Source organism: Gobius niger (genome assembly GCF_951799975.1).
Source record: "Gobius niger genome assembly, chromosome: 18".
NCBI classification, from domain to species: Eukaryota; Metazoa; Chordata; class Actinopteri; order Gobiiformes; family Gobiidae; genus Gobius; species Gobius niger.
In genome coordinates this window covers 29,789,914-29,814,916 of record NC_136869.1, presented here as the reverse complement: position 1 = coordinate 29,814,916, position 25,003 = coordinate 29,789,914, and the positions used below count along the sequence as shown (strand labels likewise).

General features: G+C 44.9%; 1 protein-coding gene across 5 annotated transcripts in view; it reads right to left on the bottom strand.

Moving 5' to 3' along the window:
* Positions 1 to 25,003, bottom strand: part of arhgef4 (Rho guanine nucleotide exchange factor (GEF) 4) — a 162,824-nt gene that overhangs the window by 35,821 nt on the left and 102,000 nt on the right. For all 5 annotated transcript variants that reach the window (XM_079575895.1, XM_079575893.1, XM_079575894.1 and 2 more), the window contains one exon: positions 4,304 to 4,452. In XM_079575895.1, the coding sequence (XP_079432021.1) occupies positions 4,304 to 4,452 (149 nt within the window). The remainder of the gene's footprint in view (positions 1 to 4,303; positions 4,453 to 25,003) is intronic.

The following is a 25,003-nucleotide window of genomic DNA, read 5'->3' as shown; positions in this document are numbered from 1 at the left end:
GTTCTGACATCCTACAAAGAAATCCAAACAGAAACTGTCCAAAAACTCTACTAAGAATTGAAGAAGGTCCTGTGTTAAAATACAACTTGACCTATTGAGATGTTTTTGATTGAAATAGCTTTTGATTTCAGTAAATATGACCTCCTACTGCTGCAAATTCAACAAATCACCATTTTCAGTTAAAGTTACAAGATTTAAAATGTATTGAAACGATGAGTTGCATAATAATTTGGAACAGTAGATTTTGAGTTTTTTTACTATATTTATTTTTGAAAAAAATACTGTTTTCACTGGGAGATTTTCTGTTTGTTTTGTTTGTTTGTTTGTATAATTTATGGTCCCCGTAGGGAAATTTGTCCCCTGCATTAAACCCATCCTTCGGTACCGCTGGGAGCAGTGGTCGACGGCAGTGCCGCGCCCGGGGACCCACCTCCATGATGTGGAGCCAGGCTGATGGTCAGAATCACCTGGCTGGAGGATTCACCTATTGCACATGTTTTTAGTGGTAGGAGAAACCTACGCAGACACGGGGAGAACATGCAAACTCCACACAGAAAGGTGGGAATTGAACCTTCTTGCTGTGAAGCAGAGGCGCTAACCGCTGCGCTACCGTGCCGTCAACCACATTTAAATGATCCTCGACCAGTTACAGACTTGAAATGAGTCTGACTCTCATTTGAGTTGACAGTTTAGGAAATCAGAGAAAAATGTCATTTGCATAATAATTTGGAACGCGGTGTTCACATTTTTCTCTGTATTATGTATAAATTAAGAGCAGAGTTCTCAGCATTGTCAAAAAATATTTTTTTTTCTGAAAAAAACGTTGTCAGATACCGAGAGGGCACATTAGCGCATTCCAAAAATCCTAAAACTAAGACCCTCGGGAAAAAACTTAAAAAACAAACAAACAAACAAACATAAAGGCAGTAGCAATACCGTACATTTAGATTGAGGGAGACAAAAGGGGGCAGGGCGGTCGCTCATGAGTCATGACTCACGATTAAAAATACCACGTCTTTGCTTTTTAGTATTTATGAATTATTTGTGACTCGCGACTCATGAGTCGTGGCTCGTGGTTAAAAATACCATCACTCTTTACTTTTTAGGGGTATTTATGAATTATTTGTGACAAAATGGATCTGGATGAACAGTTTACATGTTATCAGTATATTACACACGCTTCAGCTGTTATGCGTTTGTGTTGCTCTCCATGCATTAAGTGACTCACGTGACTCACGAGCTATGATTAATTAATAATCTTTTTACTTTGTTATTTTGCTTTTATTTAGTAGAGGTGGGAGGCTAAAAATACCACAATTCGTTGATTTTTAGTTTTTGTTTTTTTGTGAATTATTCATGAAACAATATGGATCTGGAGGCACAGTTTACATGTTATCAGTGCGTTTGTATTGCACTCAATGCATTGTTAACCAGTGAGTTGCGACTAGTCTAATGGGCGCTGTCTAATTTCATTTTGAATCCTACACTTGGATGACTTGCTTGTTTTATCGAGTCATTTCAATTCCACCAAAATATTGAGGTGAGGTATTTTTTCCTTTGTGAGTCTGTGTTTTAATCATTTTGTGAAAATTTGAAAGGTGGTAGTAGTAGTGGTAGCAGCAGTCATCGTAGTAGTAGTCATAGAAGTAGTAGTAGTCATAGTAGTAGTACTTGTAGTTGTAGTACTAGTAGTAGTTAGTTGTAGTAGTAGTACTTATAGTTGTATTATTAGTAGTACTTGTAGTAGTAGTAGAAGTTATTGTAGTAGTAGTAGTAGTAGTAATAGTACTAGTTATTATTGTTGTAGTAGTTAGTACAAGCACTTAGTACTACGTATAGTAGGACTTAGTAGTAGTGGCTGTCGTAGAAGTGATGGTAACTGGTTTCTACACAAAAAACTATTACTATAAATAAATGTAATTGAATCAGTTAGGGTTATGCTGATGAATACAGCCTACACTATAGAGTGCGGATCAGGCTGATTTTTTCTGTCCGAGCCCGGCCCTCGTCCGACAGAGCAGTGATCGAATCCGAACCGAGCCCGACAGGCATTAAGATATTTGTGTCCGAGTCAGGCCTGTTAGAGGATAACATTAAATCGCTATTTATCATACTGGGTCGTACTCTCTCTGTCATAGCCCTGACTGTGAGGCTCAGCCGCCCACTCTCTGCCACTGAATGCTTGCGTATCAGTATGACGCTCTGAGAGGGTATTAATCCCTCTTCTGTGGAAGCATAGACAGACTTGAATGGTAGGACTAGCGCAATGTCTCAAGTTCATGTCTCCGGGTCCCGCACCGATGGTAAATAAACTTCTCCTGCATAAGACATCCAGACTGCTGCCTATTCTTCATCCATCCTCTCGAACACCATTGTTATTTCTCTAACAAGACCGAGCCCGACACATTTAAAATCACAATATTTCCATAAGCCTAATGACACAGTAGGATACGATATTGTTTGTGTGGAAAAAGTCCGATTTTATCCATCAAAAGGCATTCGGAACGTCAACACAGATGAGCGGAGCACGCACGGCCACACGCACGCGGAGCAACAGTTTTACCTGTGCGGTCACTACACGTGTTTCGTTGTCACAGCAGTTCACAACTTCTTAAAAGCATTACTGCGTGCGCACTGCGCAGTGCATAAGCGGGTTTAAATGCTGCATCTTCTATTTATTTATTTAGTTAGTTTTTTGACAAATGAACGCTTGCAATGCATGAAATGAAACAGACCCATTTTATTCTATTTTTTTATTATCGTGCTGATGTGTCCGAGTCCGACCCGAGCCCGAAAATAAGTTCTAAATATTTGTCCGAGTCCGACCGAGCCCGTCGGGTTCCGACGGGTCCCGTCGGACGGGTTGCAGCACTCTGCTACACTACAGTTTTTTGTGTGTAAACCAATTACTCTCACTAATACTACTACTACCACTGCCACTACTACTAAGTATTACTACTACGCACTACTAAGTTCTAGTACTACTACTACAACTAACAATAATGACAATAATAATTATCATAATAATACTTTAAACTGGTGTTTTTTTATGTTTTGTTGTTTCTGTTTCAATGTCAAAGTACCATGGCATCACAAAATGATTAAAACACACAAAGAAACAAAATACCTCACCTCAATATTTTGGTGAAGCGTATCATATAAAAATAACTAGACAGCGCCCTCTGGTGACGTTTCGCGACTCATGCTCGTGAGTCACGCGAGTCACTGATTAACAATACATGGAAACGCATAACAGCTGATAAAGCGTGTTTAAGGTACTGATAACATGTAAACTGTGCCTCCAGATCCACATTGTGTCATTAATAATTAATAAATACCGCTAAAAAGCAAAGAATTGGGGTATTTTTAATCACCGGAAGTTGCCGTGAGTGGCAAATAGTGCTTGCTTTCTCTCTCTGACCTGTCATCACCAGCCGAGTAACCAACCACTGCTCCTCAGCAGAACCCCGTCCCCGCATGTCAAGATGTAAACAGTCCGAGTCATCATGGAGGATTAGCTTCATGTGTTGTGAACCGGAGCTACAGCAGCTCTGAGACTTTTACCTAAACACCCAGGATTAAAACCGGTGACAAGAACACTTATTTCAGTGGCGGGATCTGCGCTGGGAATGTGTTTGGGCCTTGATGATGCCCTGATAGATTCCCTCCGGACAACGCTAATGATACAAGCTAAAGCTCCGGTCATCACGTGACAATGAGAAATATGCAGAAAAAATATTTTATTTGTGCAAATTTCAACGGCACGACTTGACATTTTAAAATCTCGAGTCTTTATCTTCAGGTTTCTAGTTTTATTGGTAATTCATGCTGCCATTGCTGCATAAGATCCTGGTCTCCAAAAAAGTACATGCATAATGTTGTCCAGGAACAGCCCAAACACAAGCCTTAAATCAAATACATTCGTGTTTTAGCTGCAAGGGAACCAAAAACGTAACACTAAACGAGCACATGGCTGACACGTGACTTTTTTTTTCTTTTTTACCATAGAATACTACGATTTTGTTTTTTCTTTTTTGTTTTGCATTGTGAGGCACATTTTATAGTAAAGCAGCTTTGAAAAAGATAGCACTGCCAATTGTATTCTGAGACACAAATACTGCATAATGATTATAAACATGAACAGGGTATTTTATTTCAAAACCAACCATATTTATATTGCACTTCCACCGTTACATCCCAGTCAGGACTGACGCTCACATTTTCATGTCAGCGGAGCTATCGCACTGACATTTTATTGACATCAAGTCAATAAAATAGAGTTTACTGCGGATCAGATACACACCTCATTGATGGCCAGTTGCTCTCCACCACCCCCTCCTGGCACTCCGAATCGGTGCGAGGAGCTGCGGTAGTCCTCATAGAGCAGGTCCTCCTCACTGCCCTCCTCCTCCCCAAGAGCACACTTCTCTGGGCCGTCTGGGACAACCACCGCTGCAGGAGACACACACTTGTAAGCATTCTATACATATTCAACATAACATCCCGTTTCACTAGGTGCTTGCACAATAGGCTAATCCTACGGAAACTCTGAGCTGCCAGTGTGAGTGAAACATTTTTGACTGCGCTTTCTCGTTCGAACGTAATACCATCTCGTTCTAACGTGTTGCCAATGTCGTTTTAACAAGTTGCCAAAGTCGTGTGAACGACTTTTTAAGCCCAACGCAGACGCTTGACGGTGCGGCAAAAGAGCCGCCTCCTGTGATCCAGACGCGGTGCCGCGGGGTAAACACATAGGCCTACGTTTTTGACCTGCTGCAGAGGCACAGATGGGTTTCGGCTGTGACAAACAGGGAGACCACCGTACACTTTGTTTAAGGGGATGATAGAAGCAGCGGAGACAGAACCATCATCAGGGCTCAGGTGGAACATGTTAAACTCGCCAGCCCCCTATTAACCTGCAAAAGAGAGCCACGTTTTCTCTCTCTCTCTCGCAACACGGACATTCGTGTCTTATTTTATTAATGATAAATGTAGAAATCACGCGTTTAAAGCACCACATGGTTTGAGGAAAAGCCTCTGAACTGAAGTGCCCTGACGCGCCGCCTGTGTCGAAATGGACACGTGTCAGATGATGTGCCGCTGCGCTCTGGTGTGCGTTGGGCTTTTGGCAACTTGTTAAAACGACAATGGCAACTCGTTGGAACGACATTGGCAACTCGTTGGAACGACATTGGCAACTCGTTGGAACGACATTGGCAATACGTTGGAATGACTTGGTATTACGTTTGAACGAGTTGTCATCTACGTTGGAACAAGTTTGCAATACGTCTGTGTGGCGCCATCTACAGCGAACTGTCTGTACTGCATTTGATTTTTTGAATTCGGCACCCAATTAGCGGAGGGGTTTGAGATGATGTCAGGAGGTTGGAGATGATGTCACTGGCCCTGCCGCTCTGGGGTATAAAAGCGGCTCAGTCTCGCTCACGCCCCCGTAGCGAGTTGGAGTTGGAATAGCGAGAGAATATTTTCATTGATTGTCAGGTTTGCGATTAGTTATCATAGCATTGAAGAATTATAAAATTTATTTGCAAGCTTTTCGTTTCTATGGCTCTTAAGCGTATAATATTACAATGTATGCAAAGTGTTTTTGAGTTCTCTGTTACAGCCAAGGTCCAGTGGAAAGTACCAAAGTGTGTACGAAGTGTCCTAAAACCAAGGCCACAGTGTGGGAAATATCAGATAAGCACACCCAGTGACGTACAAAAATGCCACACCATATCATGGAAACAACTACACGTAGCCTAGGCTCATGAATATATGAATACTCTGACTTCACTATGACCTCAGTCTCCTCCGGTGCGGATGGGGGCTAAGAGATTCGATTGTCAGGGACTGGGAAGCAGAGCTCTGTATTAGATGACTTGTTAGGGAAATAAATCTTCTTGATTGAACCTCCTGAATCATGGTCATCTATATCTGGTATGTGTTATTAGCTGATAGTGCAGTATCGTTGACTTCCTGACTTCTCTTCCAGTTTTGAACATGCAGAGAAGTGTGTTGCTACGACAGAAGGTAAAGACAACATGAGATAGTACACGAGGTTTATACTTGTTTATCATTTTAAGGTGACGAGTGGAAAACAACACATTCCTTCAGTTGGTGACCCCAAGACGTACTGAAGGGGGAGCTCAGGAGTTGACGGGGACGCGGCGAAGGTCCGGTCCTGTGAAATCTTCGCGAAAGGCATACCAGAACTTTCTTCCACATCCACCCGACAGCGACCTCATGGCCGGCCATCTAGACTAAGGTAAGACGACTTTTACTCACCTTTTGAGTCTCAAAGTACGTCTTATTGGCAATTTTTCCAAATTCTTAGATTAAGACTTGAGGTTGCCTGTTGGATGGTAAAATCTGTATTGATGGTGGAAGATTGAAGGGAAAATCGCTAAAATTAGAATAAAATTAAAATAGAATTAGGATCCGAGATAACGAGTGTGAAATAGTGAAGTAAAAGGCCTACACGCTGGGTTTAACCCTTTAAAAGCCGAAAGGTGCGTAGGTAGGACCTCCCGTAGTTGCGGACGCGTGACTTAAATAAAAACGTTGAAATAGTCGTAGACGGTGTCGGGTACCGTCTGAAACAACGGGTTTGAGGCCCAGGGGTTAGAGGCCCCTAAATTGAGTTACGGGTTTGAGGCCCAGGGGTTAGAGGCCCCTAAATTGAGTTACGGGTTTGAGGCCCAGGGGTTAGAGGCCCCTAAATTGAGTTACGGGTTTGAGGCCCAGGGGTTAGAGGCCCCTAAATTGAGTTACGGGTTTGAGGCCCAGGGGTTAGAGGCCCCTAAATTAAGTTACGGTTTGAGGCCCTGGGTTTAGAGGCCCCTAAAGAACTATTAGACGTGAAGAAGGACAAGTAAGTAAATAATTGGTGGATTGAGGAAGTGATAAAAAGGTAAGAAAATGGCGGGAAGCGGAGATTGCGAAAAATGGGTTACGTGGTTAAGCCAAGAGACGGACTTTCTTAAAGGACAGTCAAAAAAGAGGTAAGAAAAGCGATTGAGGCGTGTGCGCAAATGTACGAGGAACAAGACAAGAAGCCAAAGGAGTCCCACGACCTAGGAACACTTTGTGGAACACTGACGGCGGGAGTAGAACTCTGCGTCGTAGCATTACAGGAAGTGGAAAAAAATAAAAAATAATAATAATAATAATAATAAGGAAACGAGGTAAGATGAATAAAAAAGACAAACAAATGTGTGCGCTGACGGAGGAAAGGTACACAAAAGTGAAGCAGAGAATTGAGCCAGTCTTGGAGGCGGCTGTCTCAAAATGGACCAAACAACAGAAGATCTTTGCCCCCCAGTCAGGGGGAGGGACCAAGAAGCCCTGCCCAGAGGGCGGTCCCAGCTTGAGCCCTTCGGCTCCTCCTCCTTATGATGAAGCAACAGGCTTGTATCCACAGCTGGCTGTACATGGGGTGGTAGATATTGACATCTCCCCCTCAGACCCACTAGAAAAGGACGAAAGAGACCAGCTATCTAAAATCTTAGGACGCCAAGCTTCCTCCGTAGCAACCAAATCAAAAACAGCTACAGGAGAACTGTGGGGAGCACAGATTATGGAAGCGACAGACAACGCCACAAAAGCCACCACAAAGGCATTACATAAACTACAGAAAGAAACAAAGGAAGCCCAACAACAAACTCAGGAACAATTAAGAACGGATCTGCAAGAAGCTTTGGCCAAAGTTCAAGAAGAAGAAGCCCTAAAACGCGAGAGGCAACTACAAACACTAGAGGCCCAACTGAAAGACCTCTCCCTAAAAGTGGCTCCAGAACCAATTGTGAAACCAAAGAGGCCAAAAGTGAAGAAGGAATATCCAGAAGACAGTGAGGACGAAACCGAAAACGCCGAGACCTATGAGGCCCGAACAGAACTCAACAAATTATACGAGGAAAAGTATAGGCTCAACCAAATAATGGCAGGACTGAGACAGGGACCTGGGGAGGAAGACGGGACCTATAAGGAACGGCTCAGGCAAGCACAATTATTGGTGAAGGCAAAAGAAAAACAAATAGCTAAACAAAAAAGTGACCCTGCATGGCCTCCCAGGGGGACGGCCCGCGCGGGGCACGTATCCTTTGATCCCTACGGGTGTCCCCGCAGCAGCAGACGGGGAACCAGTACCAGTGGTATACAAACCTCTGACAGTTCTAGAATTACAACACCTGAAAAGCACACTGCCCCCTTTACAAGAAGGCAGCCGTAAATGGCTTGACCAACTTCGCCTGTCATGTGCCAATGCCACCTTAGCGGTGGGAGACGTTAAAGGCCTGATAGCGGCATGTGCCTCCTCGCACGCAGTGGGAGAAATTATGAGAGATTCGGGGCTACAGGGGCGGCCAGTACATGAGCCTCTGGAGCCCCACATGAAGGGGCTGATGGATGTGTTGGTGGACATGTATCCTGCACCAACCCCTATGCCTCCCACATTCTCGGCCTTCCTTCCGGGAATGTGTCCTACAAGATACATGGAAGAGTGTGTTCAAGTCTATATGGCTTCAATGCATGCCCATCCATTTAGAATTCCCCAAACAACCTGTCTGTTCCTTCAAGGGGTGCTGGACGTCCTTCCAGAACCAATTAAGTCAAGCATGGCTAACACTCCTGGATTGACCACAGATCACCTACAATTCTTGACACACTTGAAACACCACGCAGGAAACATACAACAAAAAACAACGAGAAAGAGAGACAAATCTTAAAGGAATGCAGGAGGAATTGCTCAAGAGTCAATTGAATCAAGCCCGCCAACAAGCAACGGCGGTGAGAAAAGACACAAAAAAATAAGGCACAAGGACAAATGGTGGCAACAACCTCAACTGCACCCACACCACCCCAATCACAAGCAAGCGCATTGTACGCATCCCCACCTCAGCCCTTAGGGCAACATAACCCCAACATGCTCCCACCACAAAATCAGATGCACATACACCTACACCAGGGTGGGAGAGGTAGGGGAAGAGGACCCCCTAGAGGTAGAGGGTTCGGCGGGCGGGGAAGTAGTGGACGTCAGCAGCAGAACTCAGGGGGACGAGACCAATCCTGTTTTAACTGCGGAGCTACTGACCACTGGGCTAGTGACTGCCCTCAATCAACACCTGGATGTTTCAACTGTGGAGCAACGGACCATTGGTCCAGGGACTGTCCCCAACCTCCCACGCAGGCACAACGAGGAGGACGGGGAGCCCGACAAAGACACCCAGGGGGAAACCGAAGCGCGGTCCCCTGGAGAGGAGGCGGAGGTGGTAACAACTATCCAGCCCGTGATATGTATGGATGTCTTCCCTACGATGGGGACGACTTCTGCGATTAGGGGTGCCCAGTGAGTCCTGGCCCCACCCCAGAGCCATTTGTTCCAGTAGAGGTGGGTGGGGAAAAGCTAATGATGTTAGTGGATACGGGGGCGACCCACTCAACGATGCGCCGAGCGGCCCCCCACATGCTGAGTGACAAACACATCAACCTTTCAGGGCTCACGGGAAAAGCCACTCCTCTACGGATGACGAAGAAATTGACATTGAAACTTGCCGGACAGACTGTACAAACATCCTTGATACACTCCCCAAGGACACCTGTGAACCTGCTGGGGAGGGACATTCTCCAGGCTCCTGGGGCAGCCATTCAGTGCTCCCCGGACGCTATGCTGATTACCTGGCCGAATGGACAACGGATCACCTGCAGCTCCACCGCCACACATGGACTGTATGTCTTCAGAGAAGATCCTGAATATCCTGGTGTTTCCATCTACTGGCTCCTACTTGAGCCTGACACTCCTGAAATGACTGGACTCTATGCTAAAATCCTGGAATGGAAACCCTGGTTCTCAATGCTGCATCCCTACTCTCCTCCCAAAGACCCACTATATTGCACCTTGTTCTACGACAGAAACGCAGACACGCAATATGAATTAGCTTTTGAACAAGAAATGAAGGGCAATTCTTACACCATCACATCTACACATTTTTATGTACATCAAACAGGTGTTGTTGCCCCAGTGGTCCTGCCGGATGAAGTAAAACCATTCTTTAAAAGAGATCCCCTGACAGACCCTCACACTTCATTGTTTTTGGGTCCAGGTCATGAGGCCAGAGAGCTCGGACCTCTGACTTACAAATTGAACCACACCCTGGATTGGGAGCAGACTGGTTTGTTGGGAGTAATGTACAGTCCGTCTGAAAAAGCTTACAAAGTTGACATTGGCCTATCGAGTGATTATACCGTGGCCGAGGAAGATTTTCTCTCTCGCTCCCATGGTAGGGAATTGACCGATCATGAAGGCTCTGACAAAATGATAAAACAATTGTCTGACACACTGTGGGCGAGGGGACCATCCGACATAGGGCACTGCACTAAAGTTGATCCGGTGGTGTTAACAGTGTCCCCCGGAGCACATGTATATGTCCCACAGAGACCATTTCGCAACGAAAAACAACGACAGGGAATAGAGCAAGCTTTAACAGAACTGTGGGACGCAGGAGTTTTAGAACTCTCTGATTCAACTTGGAATACACCTTTAAACATAGTTCCTGGGCCAGATGGCTCTTTCAGACCAGCACATGATCGTAGAAAAGTGAATGAAGTAACGACAACCCCTCTCTTGCCAGTCCCTGATCCACACAAGTGCCTCTCCGTCCTGACCCCTGACATGACCCATTTTAAAGTGATCAAACAATGATCAAACATGCCTTCTTCACCATACCATTGGCACCTGAATGCAGGTATCAGTTTGCCTTCTCACATGAAGGAGTTAAATTGCAGCACAAAGTCTTGCCACAAGGGCACCGAAATTCGGCCGGAATTTTTACTATGACGGCGAGGGGAAACCAGGCTGCTGATCAGGCGGCTAAACAGGCTGGTGGCTACCATCCTGAGACTCTTTCCGACTTTTCGACCGACGGTATGATGCTGGTCCAACAAATCAAGGGGTCCGATCCTCGTGGCTTGGTGGAACCTGGTGTTAACGTGTGGGCCAAGGTGGCTACTGTCTCCGGACATGACACTGTTGTTTCTGACGCTGGCTATCTATGGATGCCCGCGGAAGTCTGGGACAGGTTGGATGCCTTGACCTCCTTCATGCCCAGGGGCCGAGCCACCCAACTGCAAATACATCTGGAGACCTTTTGGAGACGATACCCTAGACCTCCTTTCCAGGGTCTCTTGTCAACCAGGGACTGTAGACAACATCATGACCGCTGTGATGAAAATTTCTGGCTTAAGAACCCCTCAGCCTCTCCTTACGAGGACGGGGTGTTCCGCGGCCCTACTGGCCTACCCTACATCACTCCTTCCATGCAGCATGAGGTGCTGCAGGAACTTCATGGCCTGCAACATCGCGGCCCTAAAGCTATGTCAGATCTCCTTCAACAATACTACTACCATCCTTCTCCTACTACACTCTGTAGAGACTTCGTTAATGCCTGTCGAGCTTGCTCCATGTACAATCCCCATCCCCATCATCCCAAGACTCCAGGTAAGGTTAAACTGGGACAGTATCCCGGTGAAGTCATCCAGATTGATTTTACAGACATGCTTGAAAGCCACCAAGGTAAGCGTTTTCTCCTATGTATTGTCGCCACCTTCTCAGGCTGGCCTTCTTTCTATCCTTGTAAAAGAGAGACCTCGGCTGAGGTCGTGACAGCCTTGCTGAAAGACTGGATTCCTATTTTCGGTGTCCCTAGTGAAATTCACAGTGACTCCGGACGCCATTTCACAGCTTTAGATGTGAAGTCCATTTGTGCTTTATTGGGGATTAATAAATCTTTCTCCTGTGTGTACCACCCTAAGGGAAATGCCAAAGTTGAACGCATGAATCGCACCCTGAAGGGGGTACTGGCCAAAATGTTGGCTGAACCACCTGTTCTGAAGGGGCGTGTGTTGGCTCATACATGGCTATCCTTGTTGCCTGCTGCGACCCTTCACATTCGCTCCACAGTCAATCGCAATACTGGCTTTACCCCATTTGAATTGGTTTTCGGCAGAGCCATGCCCGGCTGCCTCCAGCAAACTCTACATCTCTACCAGAAGTGTTACACCTCTTTCAGTTCAAACCGTATTTTGAGACTCTCCAGGCAGTCCTCTCAGAACTATCTCCCCTTGTCCCTGACGGCTTGTCTGTCTCTGATCACACAGCAGGACTGCCCAACAAGGTCTATATTAAGAATCACAACAGAACCCGCTGGAACTCTCCCCGCTACTTAGGACCGTTTGAAGTGACTCAACGGACTGCTACAGCAGTTAAGGTGCGCGGGAAGGACAGCTGGTTCCATTGGACTCACCTTAAACCCTGCTCAGACAAAACCGGATATCACTGGACAGACACAGTGAACGGAAACCATTTAAATGGCGATTAGACTACCTGGAATGGGTCCTAAGGCCCCATTGAAGGGGGGGGTACCCCAAGACAGTGAACAGAATAAAAATAATCATGCCCCCCTCCGACAATGGTTCAAGAAACCTGGACCTTTGTCATGCAATAGAGGGTTTTGGTGTGTGTTGGCAGTGGTATCGACAGTCCTCATCATCACTGTTGAAGGGGGGGGTACCCCAAGACAGTGAACAGAATAAAAATAATCATGCCCCCCTCCGACAATGGTTCAAGAAACCTGGACCTTTGTCATGTAATAGAGGGTTTTGGTGTGTGTTGGCAGTGGTATCGACAGTCCTCATCATCACTGGCATGTACTTAGAAGACAGAAATCACTGTGAAAGTTTGGTAAAAAATCACCCAATCCCCAACCTACAGAAAGCAATGATTGACATGTGTAAAGAAAATGACAAAAACCCATCAAATACGTTAGTTATGTATTGTAATCCAGATGGCTTGTTGATGGTGAAGTTGCGAGTATCAGTGTCCAAACCACAAGTTAACAAATGGCTCACCCTGTGCACCCAAAGAGCGATTAAAGCCATGAGCCGAAACCCCAAACCTGTACTTGATCTAATGATGTATGATATGTCTAACGTGTCTGTTCCCACAGAAGGTTCCTGGATCCATATCCTTCAGAAGGTTCCTCAGGTGGCATGTTCCTTGTTACTCCCGAGGAGACAGCCCCTATGGCTACGCCAGAAGGGGGCGACTCTTCAGAATATGCCCAGAGGGCCCGCAAGGCCCTCCAGAAAAATCCTTGACTCTCCAAGTGACGGTGGTATGATGTAACCAATGTTGGAAATTTTGCTTTGCTGTGCTTTGTTTTGCAGATGTTCATTTATGTGAAAATCAGTGACGGTGCCTTTGGCACCCAGGATATGGAATGTAGAGTCACATTCTCCGGCCCGCTCACTTTCCGGTGGGAAAGGTTTGTGTCGGGAGACTACTCTTGGGATGAGAGAAACAACTTTGAAAGCGCTGTTCAATTGATTGAGTATGCAATGGCGAGAGTGTACTTATGGTGGTGGTACTACCTGCATGGAGACGAGGAGTCCCTCCTCGGTACAGGTTGTACGTTTATCAATTGACAGGTGAAATGATCTCTGACGGAGATCAGAAGGGGGATTGAAGAATTATAAAATTTATTTGCAAGCTTTTCGTTTCTATGGCTCTTAAGCGTATAATATTACAATGTATGCAAAGTGTTTTTGAGTTCTCTGTTACAGCCAAGGTCCAGTGGAAAGTACCAAAGTGTGTACGAAGTGTCCTAAAACCAAGGCCACAGTGTGGGAAATATCAGATAAGCACACCCAGCGACGTACAAAAATGCCACACCATATCATGTAATAAAATGGTGATGAGGGAGGAGCTGCAAAATTACCAACCAATGGAAACAACTACACGTAGCCTAGGCTCATGAATATATGAATACTCTGACTTCACTATGACCTCAGTCTCCTCCGGTGCGGCTGGGGGGCTAAGAGATTCGATTGTCAGGGACTGGGAAGCAGAGCTCTGTATTAGATGACTTGTTAGGGAAATAAATCTTCTTGATTGAACCTCCTGAATCATGGTCATCTATATCTGGTATGTGTTATTAGCTGATAGTGCAGTATCGTTGACTTCCTGACTTCTCTTCCAGTTTTGAACATGCAGAGAAGTGTGTTGCTACGACAGAAGGTAAAGACAACATGAGATAGTACACGAGGTTTATACTTGTTTATCATTTTAAGGTGACGAGTGGAAAACAACACATTCCTTCAGCATTTAGGTAGATTTTATTAGGATAGCTTGTTTATTATAGATAATTGTATAGTTTTAGTAGTGTTAGTTGAATAGTATTGTAGTTGTAATCACTAGCTGCTTTTATTGTTAGATTAGTTAGCTCAATTTAGCTTAGGGCGTTTGTTAATATTGTTTTTAGTGGTCTATCTTGTATAATTTAATTGTTAGTTGTTAATTGTACTGTGTTAGGATGGGGAGGAAGTGTAGCGTAGTGGGGGGCCACAGTTCTGTAGGTTTGCACAGGTTTCCGCAGAACTTAGAAATGAGGCGCCAGTGGACGCGCCCCCGCCATTGGCTTGGGGGAAGACTGCGAACTCCCTGCTCAGGCTGGAGTTTGCAAACAACATTTTACGCGCGATTCCTTCGCCAACTTCATGGAGGTTGAACTGGGCTATGCTAGTCTTCTCCGTTTGAAGAGCGAGGCCGTCCCCACCCTTGCTCTTCCACGACTGAGCCTTAGCCCACCGACACTGCTGCCCCGCCAACAGGACGATTTCGGGCGCCAATGTGAGGTGAGTGAGAAAAATAATGATGATTTACCCATTTTGGATTTGGTAATAATTGCATTGATTGTAGCTGCTGTAAAAAGAGGCACTTGTCAGTAGTAGCTACTTTGCTCAAAGATTGAGTCATGTACAGTATATAGAATATTGATGTGCACGTCAGAATAGATCGTTATTGTAGTGTCTCAAACAAATTCGCCGTTTTGGCCTCTGATAATACCTATCACATGAGTCGTGTAGATATGTTGAAAAAATATGGCGTGTAAATAGACTATGCAGCCTTCAGCTCCAGGCGACGTGTCCCGCACTCGCTCACTTTGGCTGAGGAACAGCAGCCACTGGTTATAAGCGCGTCTACTCGCTGCCCGGGGCAGCCTGCTAATGCATCAGTCTGCAAAGTTACGCCAACACTGTGCGCAAATGTGCATGAGTCTGAGCACCAAACTAATCTAAGTTTGATATGACTGTAGCTTTTGACAGTAGCTACAAGCTAGCCTGTAAAGCTAACGTATAGCTAGAATGTACTGTGTGTCGGAGGCTAAACTGACCGGCTCCGTGCGCGCTCTGCTCCCGTTTGATGCTCGATTGCGGTCAGTGAGGAGAGGGCTGACCACTCCAGGTGGACCGTGTGGTCAGTGAGGAGAGGGCTGAGCTCTCCAGGTGGACCGTGTGGTCAGTGAGGAGAGGGCTGACCACTCCAGGTGGACCGTGTGGTCAGTGAGGAGAGGGCTGAGCTCTCCAGGTGGACCGTGTGGTCAGTGAGGAGAGGGCTGACCACTCCAGGTGGACCGTGTGGTCAGTGAGGAGAGGGCTGACCACTCCAGGTGGACCGTGTGGTCAGTGAGGAGAGGGCTGAGCTCTCCAGGTGGACCGTGTGGTCAGTGAGGAGAGGGCTGACCACTCCAGGTGGACCGTGTGGTCAGTGAGGAGAGGGCTGACCGCTCCAGGTGGACCGTGTGGTCAGTGAGGAGAGGGCTGACCACTCCAGGTGGACCGTGTGGTCAGTGAGGAGAGGGCTGACCACTCCAGGTGGACCGTGTTGGTCATTGGGCGTTCACAGATATGAGCTGTTCTTACGTGCTTTCAGAATCAGTATAGTTGTTATTGCCATTGTTGTTGAACAGGTTCACAAAGTAGGATACATTCTGCTTATTATGTTAATGTTGACAAGTTTTCTGAACTGAACCAAAGTTTACACCTAAACTCAGTGGGCAGGGCCCCACATACAAACACACCCCAGCATAAAAAAAAAAAATCTAATTCTGTCACAGTCAGAGCAGAACAGCACAACATTTCAGTTAATATGCATGTATTTCAATCTTGGTGAGGAGTAAAACCATTAAATCTAACACAATTATTGAACAAAAAAAAATCAAAAGGCCAGGCATAAAGTTATAGTTTACTGTGATTAAATAAAACGGTCACATTATAAACTACCGCCCCGGGATCTCGCTAATGGTGCCTTTGTGGCTCTTCACAGGATCAAGGTTGAAAATTTCTGCTCTTGGTCTCTGACTAGTTGGCCACCCCTGCCCTAAGACAATCCGAGCGCAGAACCAGTCACTGAAATAAGTGTTCTTGTCACCGGTTTTAATCCTGAGTGTTTCGGTAACAGAAACACTGATGTGTCTTTGTAAAAGTCTCAGAGCTGCTGTAGCTCCGGTTCACAACACATGAAGCTAATCCTCCATGATGACTCTGTTTACATCTTAGGGCTAGACACTGCAGGGAGGGGGTTCTGCTGAGCAGCAGTGGTTGGTTACTCGACTGGTGATGAATGGTTGGAGGCGTCTTCAGGAGGTGGAGGCGTTCCTAGGAGGACTCAGGCAAACCTATCCCTAAAATGGCCGCCATCAGAGTTTTTACAGATTACTCAAAAATACGTGAATGTGCCAAGGCAACACTTCAGGCATGTTTTTAATGAGGGAATGACATAATAACATGATGTAAAGCTTGAAAAAGTCAATTTTGCACAATACCCCCCCTTTAAAATTATACTGGTTATTTGTTGCAGTGTTTTAAACCAGCCATGTCAGGCAACTCCTGTTGTGGTATTCGGCTATAACAACTTGATTTAGAATTTCGACTTTATTGTCCCCAGGGGGAAATTCTTTTTCACATGCACAGTGCATGTTTAACAATAGGGTAGAAAGAACAACAGAGAACAAACAGTATCGGGTACAATCAGCAGGGCTGGTTAAGAAATGCAATGGCTTTTTTTAAACAAGTCTTTGAGCATCCTGTCCCTCCATGTAGGGCTGAACGATAAACCGCATTTGCAATTAAATCGCGATATTACACAACGCGATTTCGAAATCGCAGAGACACGCGATTTCAGTGAATGTAGCAGCGAGAGATGCTACCGACGTCCGCTCCGCACTCCACCACGTGCTTTTGTTTACTTTTCCGTCTACTTAAGGTGCGCGGTAGATCGTGGATGTACGGTGAAAATATCATGTCTTTTAGACCCGGTCCCAACCCCGTTTTTTAAAACATTTTATGGATCTTTTAGAGACGAGCTTCTAAACATGATGAATTGCTCTCTTTAGACGGGGGTCTTCCCTGCTGCGTTTAAAGGGGCGGTGGTGAGGCCCCTGTTGAAGAAGAGCATTTTGGACTGTAATGATTTTAACAATTTCAGACCAGTTCAGTTTCAGATCATCCAATTTTGGTTTCTTACCACGGCCCAGTTTCTGTGGATCTGGACTTCGCTAATTTGGCCAATGCTGGTCAGTGAAATTGGCGATTTGATCCAACCCTATTGAAAGTTGAATCCTTTCTTGAAAAGTTTGAAAATCACATTTTAATTATATACAAGAAAATGATAAAGGAGATGTGAATGATGCAATTTTATGGAAGGGATTAAAGGCGGTAATACGGGGTCACGTCATATCTTTTTCAGCAGCGAAACGTAAATCCCAAGAAGCGATATTCAGGGATATTGAATCAAGTTTACAACAATCAGAACATACACTTCAGTCATCCCTATCAACAGAATTGCTGGGTAAAATTACAAAACTTAAATGTGATAATAACACCTTATTTAATGAACAGGTATGTTTACAGATAACTAAATGTAAGCAAAAGATTTTCGAATTGGGCGATAAGCCCCATAAGTTACTTGCTAGGTTTCTTTGGAAAACACAAGCCTCACAATCTATTCTTTCAATCAATGACAGTGTTGGACAAACGGTGAGAGATTCTTTTAACTTATTAACTTGAGATTAATAAGTGCTTTAAGGATTTTTATTGTGATTTGTATAGTTCAAAATGCTCATCTGGCCAGTCAGTTTTTGATGATTTTTTAGAGAAATGCAACCTATCTAAATTGGATGAAAAAGCTGTTGCAGAATTGGATGCTGATATTACATTGAATGAGGTTAAGGCAGCTATCACTCAGCTCCCAAACAATAAGGCCCCTGGACCAGATGGTTTTGGGTCAGAGTTTTACAAAGTGTATTGTTCATTGTTAGCTCCTCTCATTCTTCACATGTTGAATTACTCCAACTTGGTTCGCTACCATGTTCTTATACCATGGAGTTATTTTACTGATTCTTAAAAAGGACCGTGATCCTATATCTGTTTCATCTTATCGGCCAATTTCTCTTCTCTAGGTTGAGACTAAAATACTGACAAAGATATTATTAAACCACCTCAAGGACCACATAACAAAACTGATACATGCGGATCAGACTGGATTTATCCCCAAAAGACATATCTACTTTAATATGCGCAGGTTGTTTAATTTAATTTACTGTTCTGATAGAAGCTCTGATGACTCTGTGGTTATAACTTTAGATGCTGAGAAAGCTTTTGACCAGCTTAAATGGCCACATATGTTTTCGGGTCACGGAGGCAGCAGTCTCAGCAGAGATGCCCAGACTTCCCGATCCACACACACCTCCTCCAGCTGTTCTGTGGGGACCCCGAGGCGACACCAGGCCAGCTCGGAGACATAGTCCCACCAGCGTGTCCTGAGTCTTCCACGAGGCCTCCTCCAATAAGACATGCCTGGAACACCTCTCGCGGGAGGCGACCAGGAGGCATCCGAAACAGATGTCCTAGCCACCTCAGCTGGCTCCTTTCGACGTGAAGGAGCAGCGACTCTACTCCGAGCTCCTCCCGGGTAACTGAGCTCCTCACCCGATCTCGATCACAGCCACCCTGTGAAGGAAACTCGTTTTGGCCGCTTGTATTCGCAATCTTGTCCTTTTGGTCATTACCCAAATCTCATGACCATAGGTGAGGGTGGGAACGTACATCGATCGGTAAATCGAGAGCTTTGCCCCCTGACTCAGCTCCCTCTTCACCACAACAGACCGATACAGCGACCGCATCACTGCTGACGCCGCACTGATCTGTGTGTCGATCTCACCCTGAGATACTTGAACTCCTCCACTTGAGGTAAGGACTCCCCACCGACCTGAAGAAGGGAAGCCACCTTTTTCTGGTGGAGAACCATGGCCTCGGATTTGGAAGTGCTGATCCTCATCCCGGCCGCTACACACTCGGCTGCACACTGCCCCAGGGCATGCTGAAGGTCCTGATTTGTTGAAGCCGACAGAACAACAACATCTGCAAACAGCAGAGATGAGATCCTGAGGTTCCCAAACAGGACACCCTCCGGCCCCTGGCTGCGCCTAGAAATTCTGTCCATAAAGGTAAAGGTTCCTTATGAATGGGATAATGAGGGAAGAGCAAACACCAGACCATGGAATACCTGAGCAGCCAATTGTCCCATATGGTCCCTTGAAAAGTTGGAAGCTCACATACAACGGTTGTAATGCCAACACCATTCATCGGATTTGGATGTAAATACTCTCAAATGAAAGCTGAAAGCCTGCAGTTTATATACATCTTTGGTGTTTCATCTGAAATCGATTGTGGTGGTTTATAGAGCCAAAAACGTGAGAATTGAGTCGATGTCCCAATATTTATGGACCTGACTGTGTAATCAGGGGAATGTCACGTGGTACCTGATTCATCATCTGAGACGTAAATGAGTTTGTGCTGCGGCCCTTTAGCATTTATGAAAGACCCAAATCTCAACTGCACATGTTTTTCAGCACAATCAGGCCCAAAGAGTCTTGTTGAGCAGATACCTCGAAAAAGGTATCATTTGATGTGCCAGTGAACACTCGGATTCCTGGCACCGAGCTAAAAATACTGCTCTGTCACACCTTGTCAGACACTCCAACAGATGCTCCACAAAATCACCGTGGCAACAGAGGCGGGAGACGGACCAATCAGAGCGCTCCAAACCCAGAACAGGGCCAAAAAGTGTGCCAACGACAGCTAGTGTGGACTGAAACAGAGCAGAGAAGGTGGGAGGGAGGGATAGAGAGAGAGGGGAGGGGTAAAACAGAGAGAGCGAGGGGGAGCCTTGATAAACAGCGAGGGTACAGAGTGAAGGGACAGGTGCAGTGCAGTGCAGTGCAGTGCCACATGGAGGCAGTGTGTGTTTTGAGCATAGCTTTTTTTTGCAGCCTTTATGTTGGAGTCTTTTATTTTATGTGTTTTAGTCATGTTAGATTCAGCAGAAAATTGCTTTGTGATATGAGGAAAAAATAACAGTTTGATTGATATTTAAATAACAATATGACTTCAGTTTTCAACAATATGTCAGTATTTTCCCATACAGATCCTTTCCAAAAAATGTGTGGATCATGGAAAAGTTGATTTATTTCCATAATTCCATTCATTCCATTTATAGATTCAGGTTCCACAACTTAAACCATTTCAAGTATTTAGTTGTTTATTTGTACATAATTTGGACTTCCAGCTAAAAAAAAACAGGATACCAAAAAATTTGAATACTGTGAAGAGATCAGCCCAAACTTTACAGGGCATGAATGTTTTAAACTGAGTGTCACACACGACTCATCTACTAAATTCTAAGCACCTGCACAGGTTTTCCCAGGTATCATTCATCATTCAATTTGGTTCAATTGTCTCAGTTAGGATCAATATTGGCAAGACTGCAGACTTGACAGCTGACCATCACTGATGCCCTCCATAGGATGGGTAACCACAAAAGTTCATAGCTAGGGAAGCTGGCTGTTCACAGAGCGCTGCGTCCAAGCATATCAATGGAAAGTCTAGTGAAAGGGAAAAATGTGACAAGATGCACCAGCAGAAGAGCTGACCGTGGCCTTCAGTGGATTTTAAAACAGCGAAAACTCATGAATCTGGGAGAGATCCAGAAAGAGTGGAATGAGGCAGGTCACAGCTTCAAAAACCACTACATTCATACGCATCCGGGAGATGGGCTACAACTGTCGGGTTCCTCAGGTCAAACCGCTTCTGAGCCTGAGCCAACGTAGGAAGCGTCTCAACTGGGCCAGTCCAAGGTCCTCTTCTCCAATGACAGTAAAGTGTTCCTTTCATTTGGGAATCCAGGTCCAAGGGTTTGGAGGAAGACGGTGTGGAACAGAACCCAAGCTGCTTGAGGTCCAATGTGAAATATCCACAGTCAGTCATGATTAGGACTGGGTACCGTTTTTTTTCCATACCACTACTTTAACGATACCTGCTTTTCGGTACCAGTGCCTTAACGGTACTTTTTCGATACCTATGTTATTTTAAATGAGATGATCGTTCAGGAGAAAGCAGCAGCGTCACCTGTAACTTCAGTTTTTGAGTAGAATTCCCCCTAAAGCAGTGATAAAAAGAGAGAAAGGATATTATTACCTCCTGAGCTGAAGGAACAGACAAGATCCACATCAGGCACCGTTTCCTTTCAGATAAACTTTTCTAAACACACTGCGCTGTTCGAAAAAATCAAAGCGCCTCACACGTCAAAGATCTGTTACATAGTGAGAGCGCTCACTCTGTCACTAAAAATGCACCATAACTTTTCCAAAAATGGCTATTGCAGAGTGAGCGCTCACCTTTTCCAGAAACAATCTTTGATCCCAAATGCTCCGTGCTGCCATTTGGTGCAGCTGGAGTTGTAAACAACAGTGCGCAACTTCAGGCTCTGCGGAGCTAAAGCTAAAGGTAAAGCCCAAGTGTTTCTTGTTGTCACTGCCATGTTGTCACTGCTTTTCTCTTTGTCTAAGAATCTAGTTTCTTATTCAGTCCAGGTTTAGTCCTGGTTTTTAGCCAGTTTACTGTAAGTCCTGGTTTATTATAATTATAGCTTTGCTTCGCTTCTGCATTTGCGCTGAAGCTGCTCATGACTTCAGGCTTTTTTAGACTCACTGCGGATCATTTACTGACGTTTGGAGAGTATAGAAAGTATAGAAAATTAGCGCAGAAAAAAAAAAGGGTTTCGATACCGCCCCCTACCGGAGTAGGTACCATTTAACGGTACACAGCCCGACTCATGATTTGGGGTGCAATGCTGAGGATCTGTATGGAGATGCAGATTTCATCTTCCAGCAGGACCTGGCCCCTGCCCATACCGCCAGAAGCACCAAAACCTGGTTTGATGCCCATGCCATCACAGTATTGACTGGCCAGCCAACTCGCCGGACCTAAACCTCATTGAGAATCTATGGGGTTTTATCAAGAGGAAAATGAGGGACACCAAACCCAATAACAAAGAAGATCTGACAGCAAGCATCAAGGAAATCTGGGCATCCATAACTCCCTGGCAATGCCACGGCTCATCGAGGCAGTGATTAAGGCAAAGGGATTCCCTACAAAGTATTGAAGATTGACGTATAATTTTGAAAGTATTCTAATTTTTGGAAATCCTGTTTTCGTGGGTTTTGTGATCTGGAAGCCCAAATTATGTACAAATAAACAACTAAATACTTTAAGTTGTGGGCCCTGAATCAATAATCTATGGAAGTTTAACGTTTTCAATGGAATAATGGAAATAAATCATGATGTTCTAATTTTTTGGACAGAGTCTGTATATTAGATTGTCATCCGGATCTCCATGTTTAGATGGAGTGTGAAATGTGGCAGGGATTGTCTGGAAACACCTGACCATGATCACGTGACAAAGTGTTTAGCTCTGACTGAGCCTATCAAGCCTTTAATATTCAGATGACTGTTTTCAACACAGAATGTTCTGTTACATTTTTTTTAAATTCAAGTGTATTATCTTGGAAAAGGATTTCAGAGATATAGTTGAAGTTGAGCTGTCTTATGCCTGAGGGGGGAGCAGAGACTAGAGAGGAAATGAAGGGAGCACAGGATTAGAGTTTGGAGGAGCAGTAGACAGGTCAAAAGACAGAAAAACAAGTCTGACTACTCTCACCACATATGCAAACAAACCCATGGATTTAAAGTACTCTAATGAAATATAGAGAAGATTGTTGGACTACAAGGCCCCATTGAGACAGTATTTTTTTTGCATGAAAATAATTGCAGTTATTACAATAATTCAAATTGCAATTTACATTCAACTGCATTGAATTGTGTTGCCAATCATTCAATAGCAACACAGGAACTTTAGAGGATGACACAGTGGCGGAGCCAGAGAGGTGGCAGGCCACTGGTGTGCTTCCTCACTGGTTCAGCGTGCTCCTTTGAGAACTAAAACAAAACACCGGACAACAGTGGCTATACAATAGAGTGTTCATAGCTTATTTACAGCTTCTAAAGTGGTGACGGACGGTGTGACGTGGATTGTTGTGGATTATGCACTCACACAAGCGTCACAATGTGAGTGCATAATCACAAGCTGTGTGTGTGATTATGCACTCACTTGTGTGTGACTGTTCTTACACTGTTTATCCAATGATTTTCACTCACACACACATAACATGTCTATGATTGACACAGTGAGTGCTGTTTTTACAGGTGCTCTTCATATCATTAGAGTATCGTGAAAAAGTTGATTTATTTCAGTAATTCCATTCAAAAAGTGAAACTTCTATGACGTATACATTTATTCCACACAGACTGATATATTTCAAGGTTTTTTTTTAATGTTTATAACTGACTATAAAATAATGAAAATCCCAAATCAGTATCTCAGAAAATCTGAATATTGTGAAAAGGTTGAATATGGAAGACACCTGGTGCCACACTCTCATCAGATAAATGACTCAACACACCTCTAAGGCTTTTAAATGGTCTCTCAGTAGTTCTGTAGGCTATACAATCATAGGGAAGACTGCTGACTGGACAGATGACCAAAAGGCATGCCACAAAAGGTCATTGCTAAAGAGGCTGTTCACAGAGCTCTGTCTCCAAGCACATTAATAGAGAGGCAAAGGGAAGGAAAAGATTTGGTAGAAAAAAAGTGTACAAGCAAAAGAGATAAACGTGCCCTGGAGAGGACTGTGGAGCGAAATCCCATTCAAAAATGTGGTGGAGATGTGATCCAGCAAGTGACTTGGTATTTTATTTTGTTTTTATTGTGTGCTGTGCTTTTAGTGTGTTTTTATATTGGTTTTATCTTTGCAGTGCATTTTTAACTTTATTTATAGTTTTTAAGAACTTGCCATTAGGTTTGTTCGAGATGAGCCAGACGGACGCAGTTTTACAGCCGACTGCAGACTCTCGGTGCCGGTGAGTCTGCAGGTGCTCCAGACGGGCTCTGATGTCACGGGCACGTGGGGCACGGAAAGATCGTGAGACCTCAATGAGAGCAGCCGACTTGATCAGCCGCTGCATCTCTTCAGAGGAACTGCAGCGGCTCCACGGCCCAGTGCATGATGGGAAAACACCCACCTGTCCGTGGCTCACGCGCAGGTGATTGGATACGAGTCTGCTGTGATCAGAAACGTGCTCCTCGCCCCCTCCCCTCTCCTCTTTAGATCTGAACAAATAAACTATGACTGAAACTATTAAAGTTATGTATCGACCCCTAAAATAGAGCTCATGTTTGATGCTTTTCAGAACAAACTAATGATTTAAAATGACGTGTTTTATCTCACAAACTTGAACAAACAAACAAATGGGAAAGTTTCCTCTGATGAAGAATGATGTCTCTGGAGGAAAGGACACAGAGCAGGAGGTGAATGACTTTTATTTAGGATAAACTTTAAATTAACGCGATATCTGAACGAGATGCTGCGTGATCTGAGGCCACTCTCGCTGTTCTGCATGTGGAGCGGTCGGATGGGCTTCAGACTTTTTTTTCTCCGCCCCCGTTGCGCCGGCTACACTCACCGATCATCCAGGCGAGCCGCAACGGCATCTCGAACACACCTATTGTCACATGCGTTTACCACCTGATTTTAATCACATGACTTTACTCCAATCCCCGGAGGCAACAATCAACACACCTGTGTCTGGCGGGAACAGTAAAACAGACAAAAGGGAGCACGGGGGCAACCAGAGCAGCAGAGAGAGAACGAGAAAGCAGGACGCACAGAGGAGCAGGAGCAGAAGACTCTGCCTGGTGTGTAAGTATTGTAGC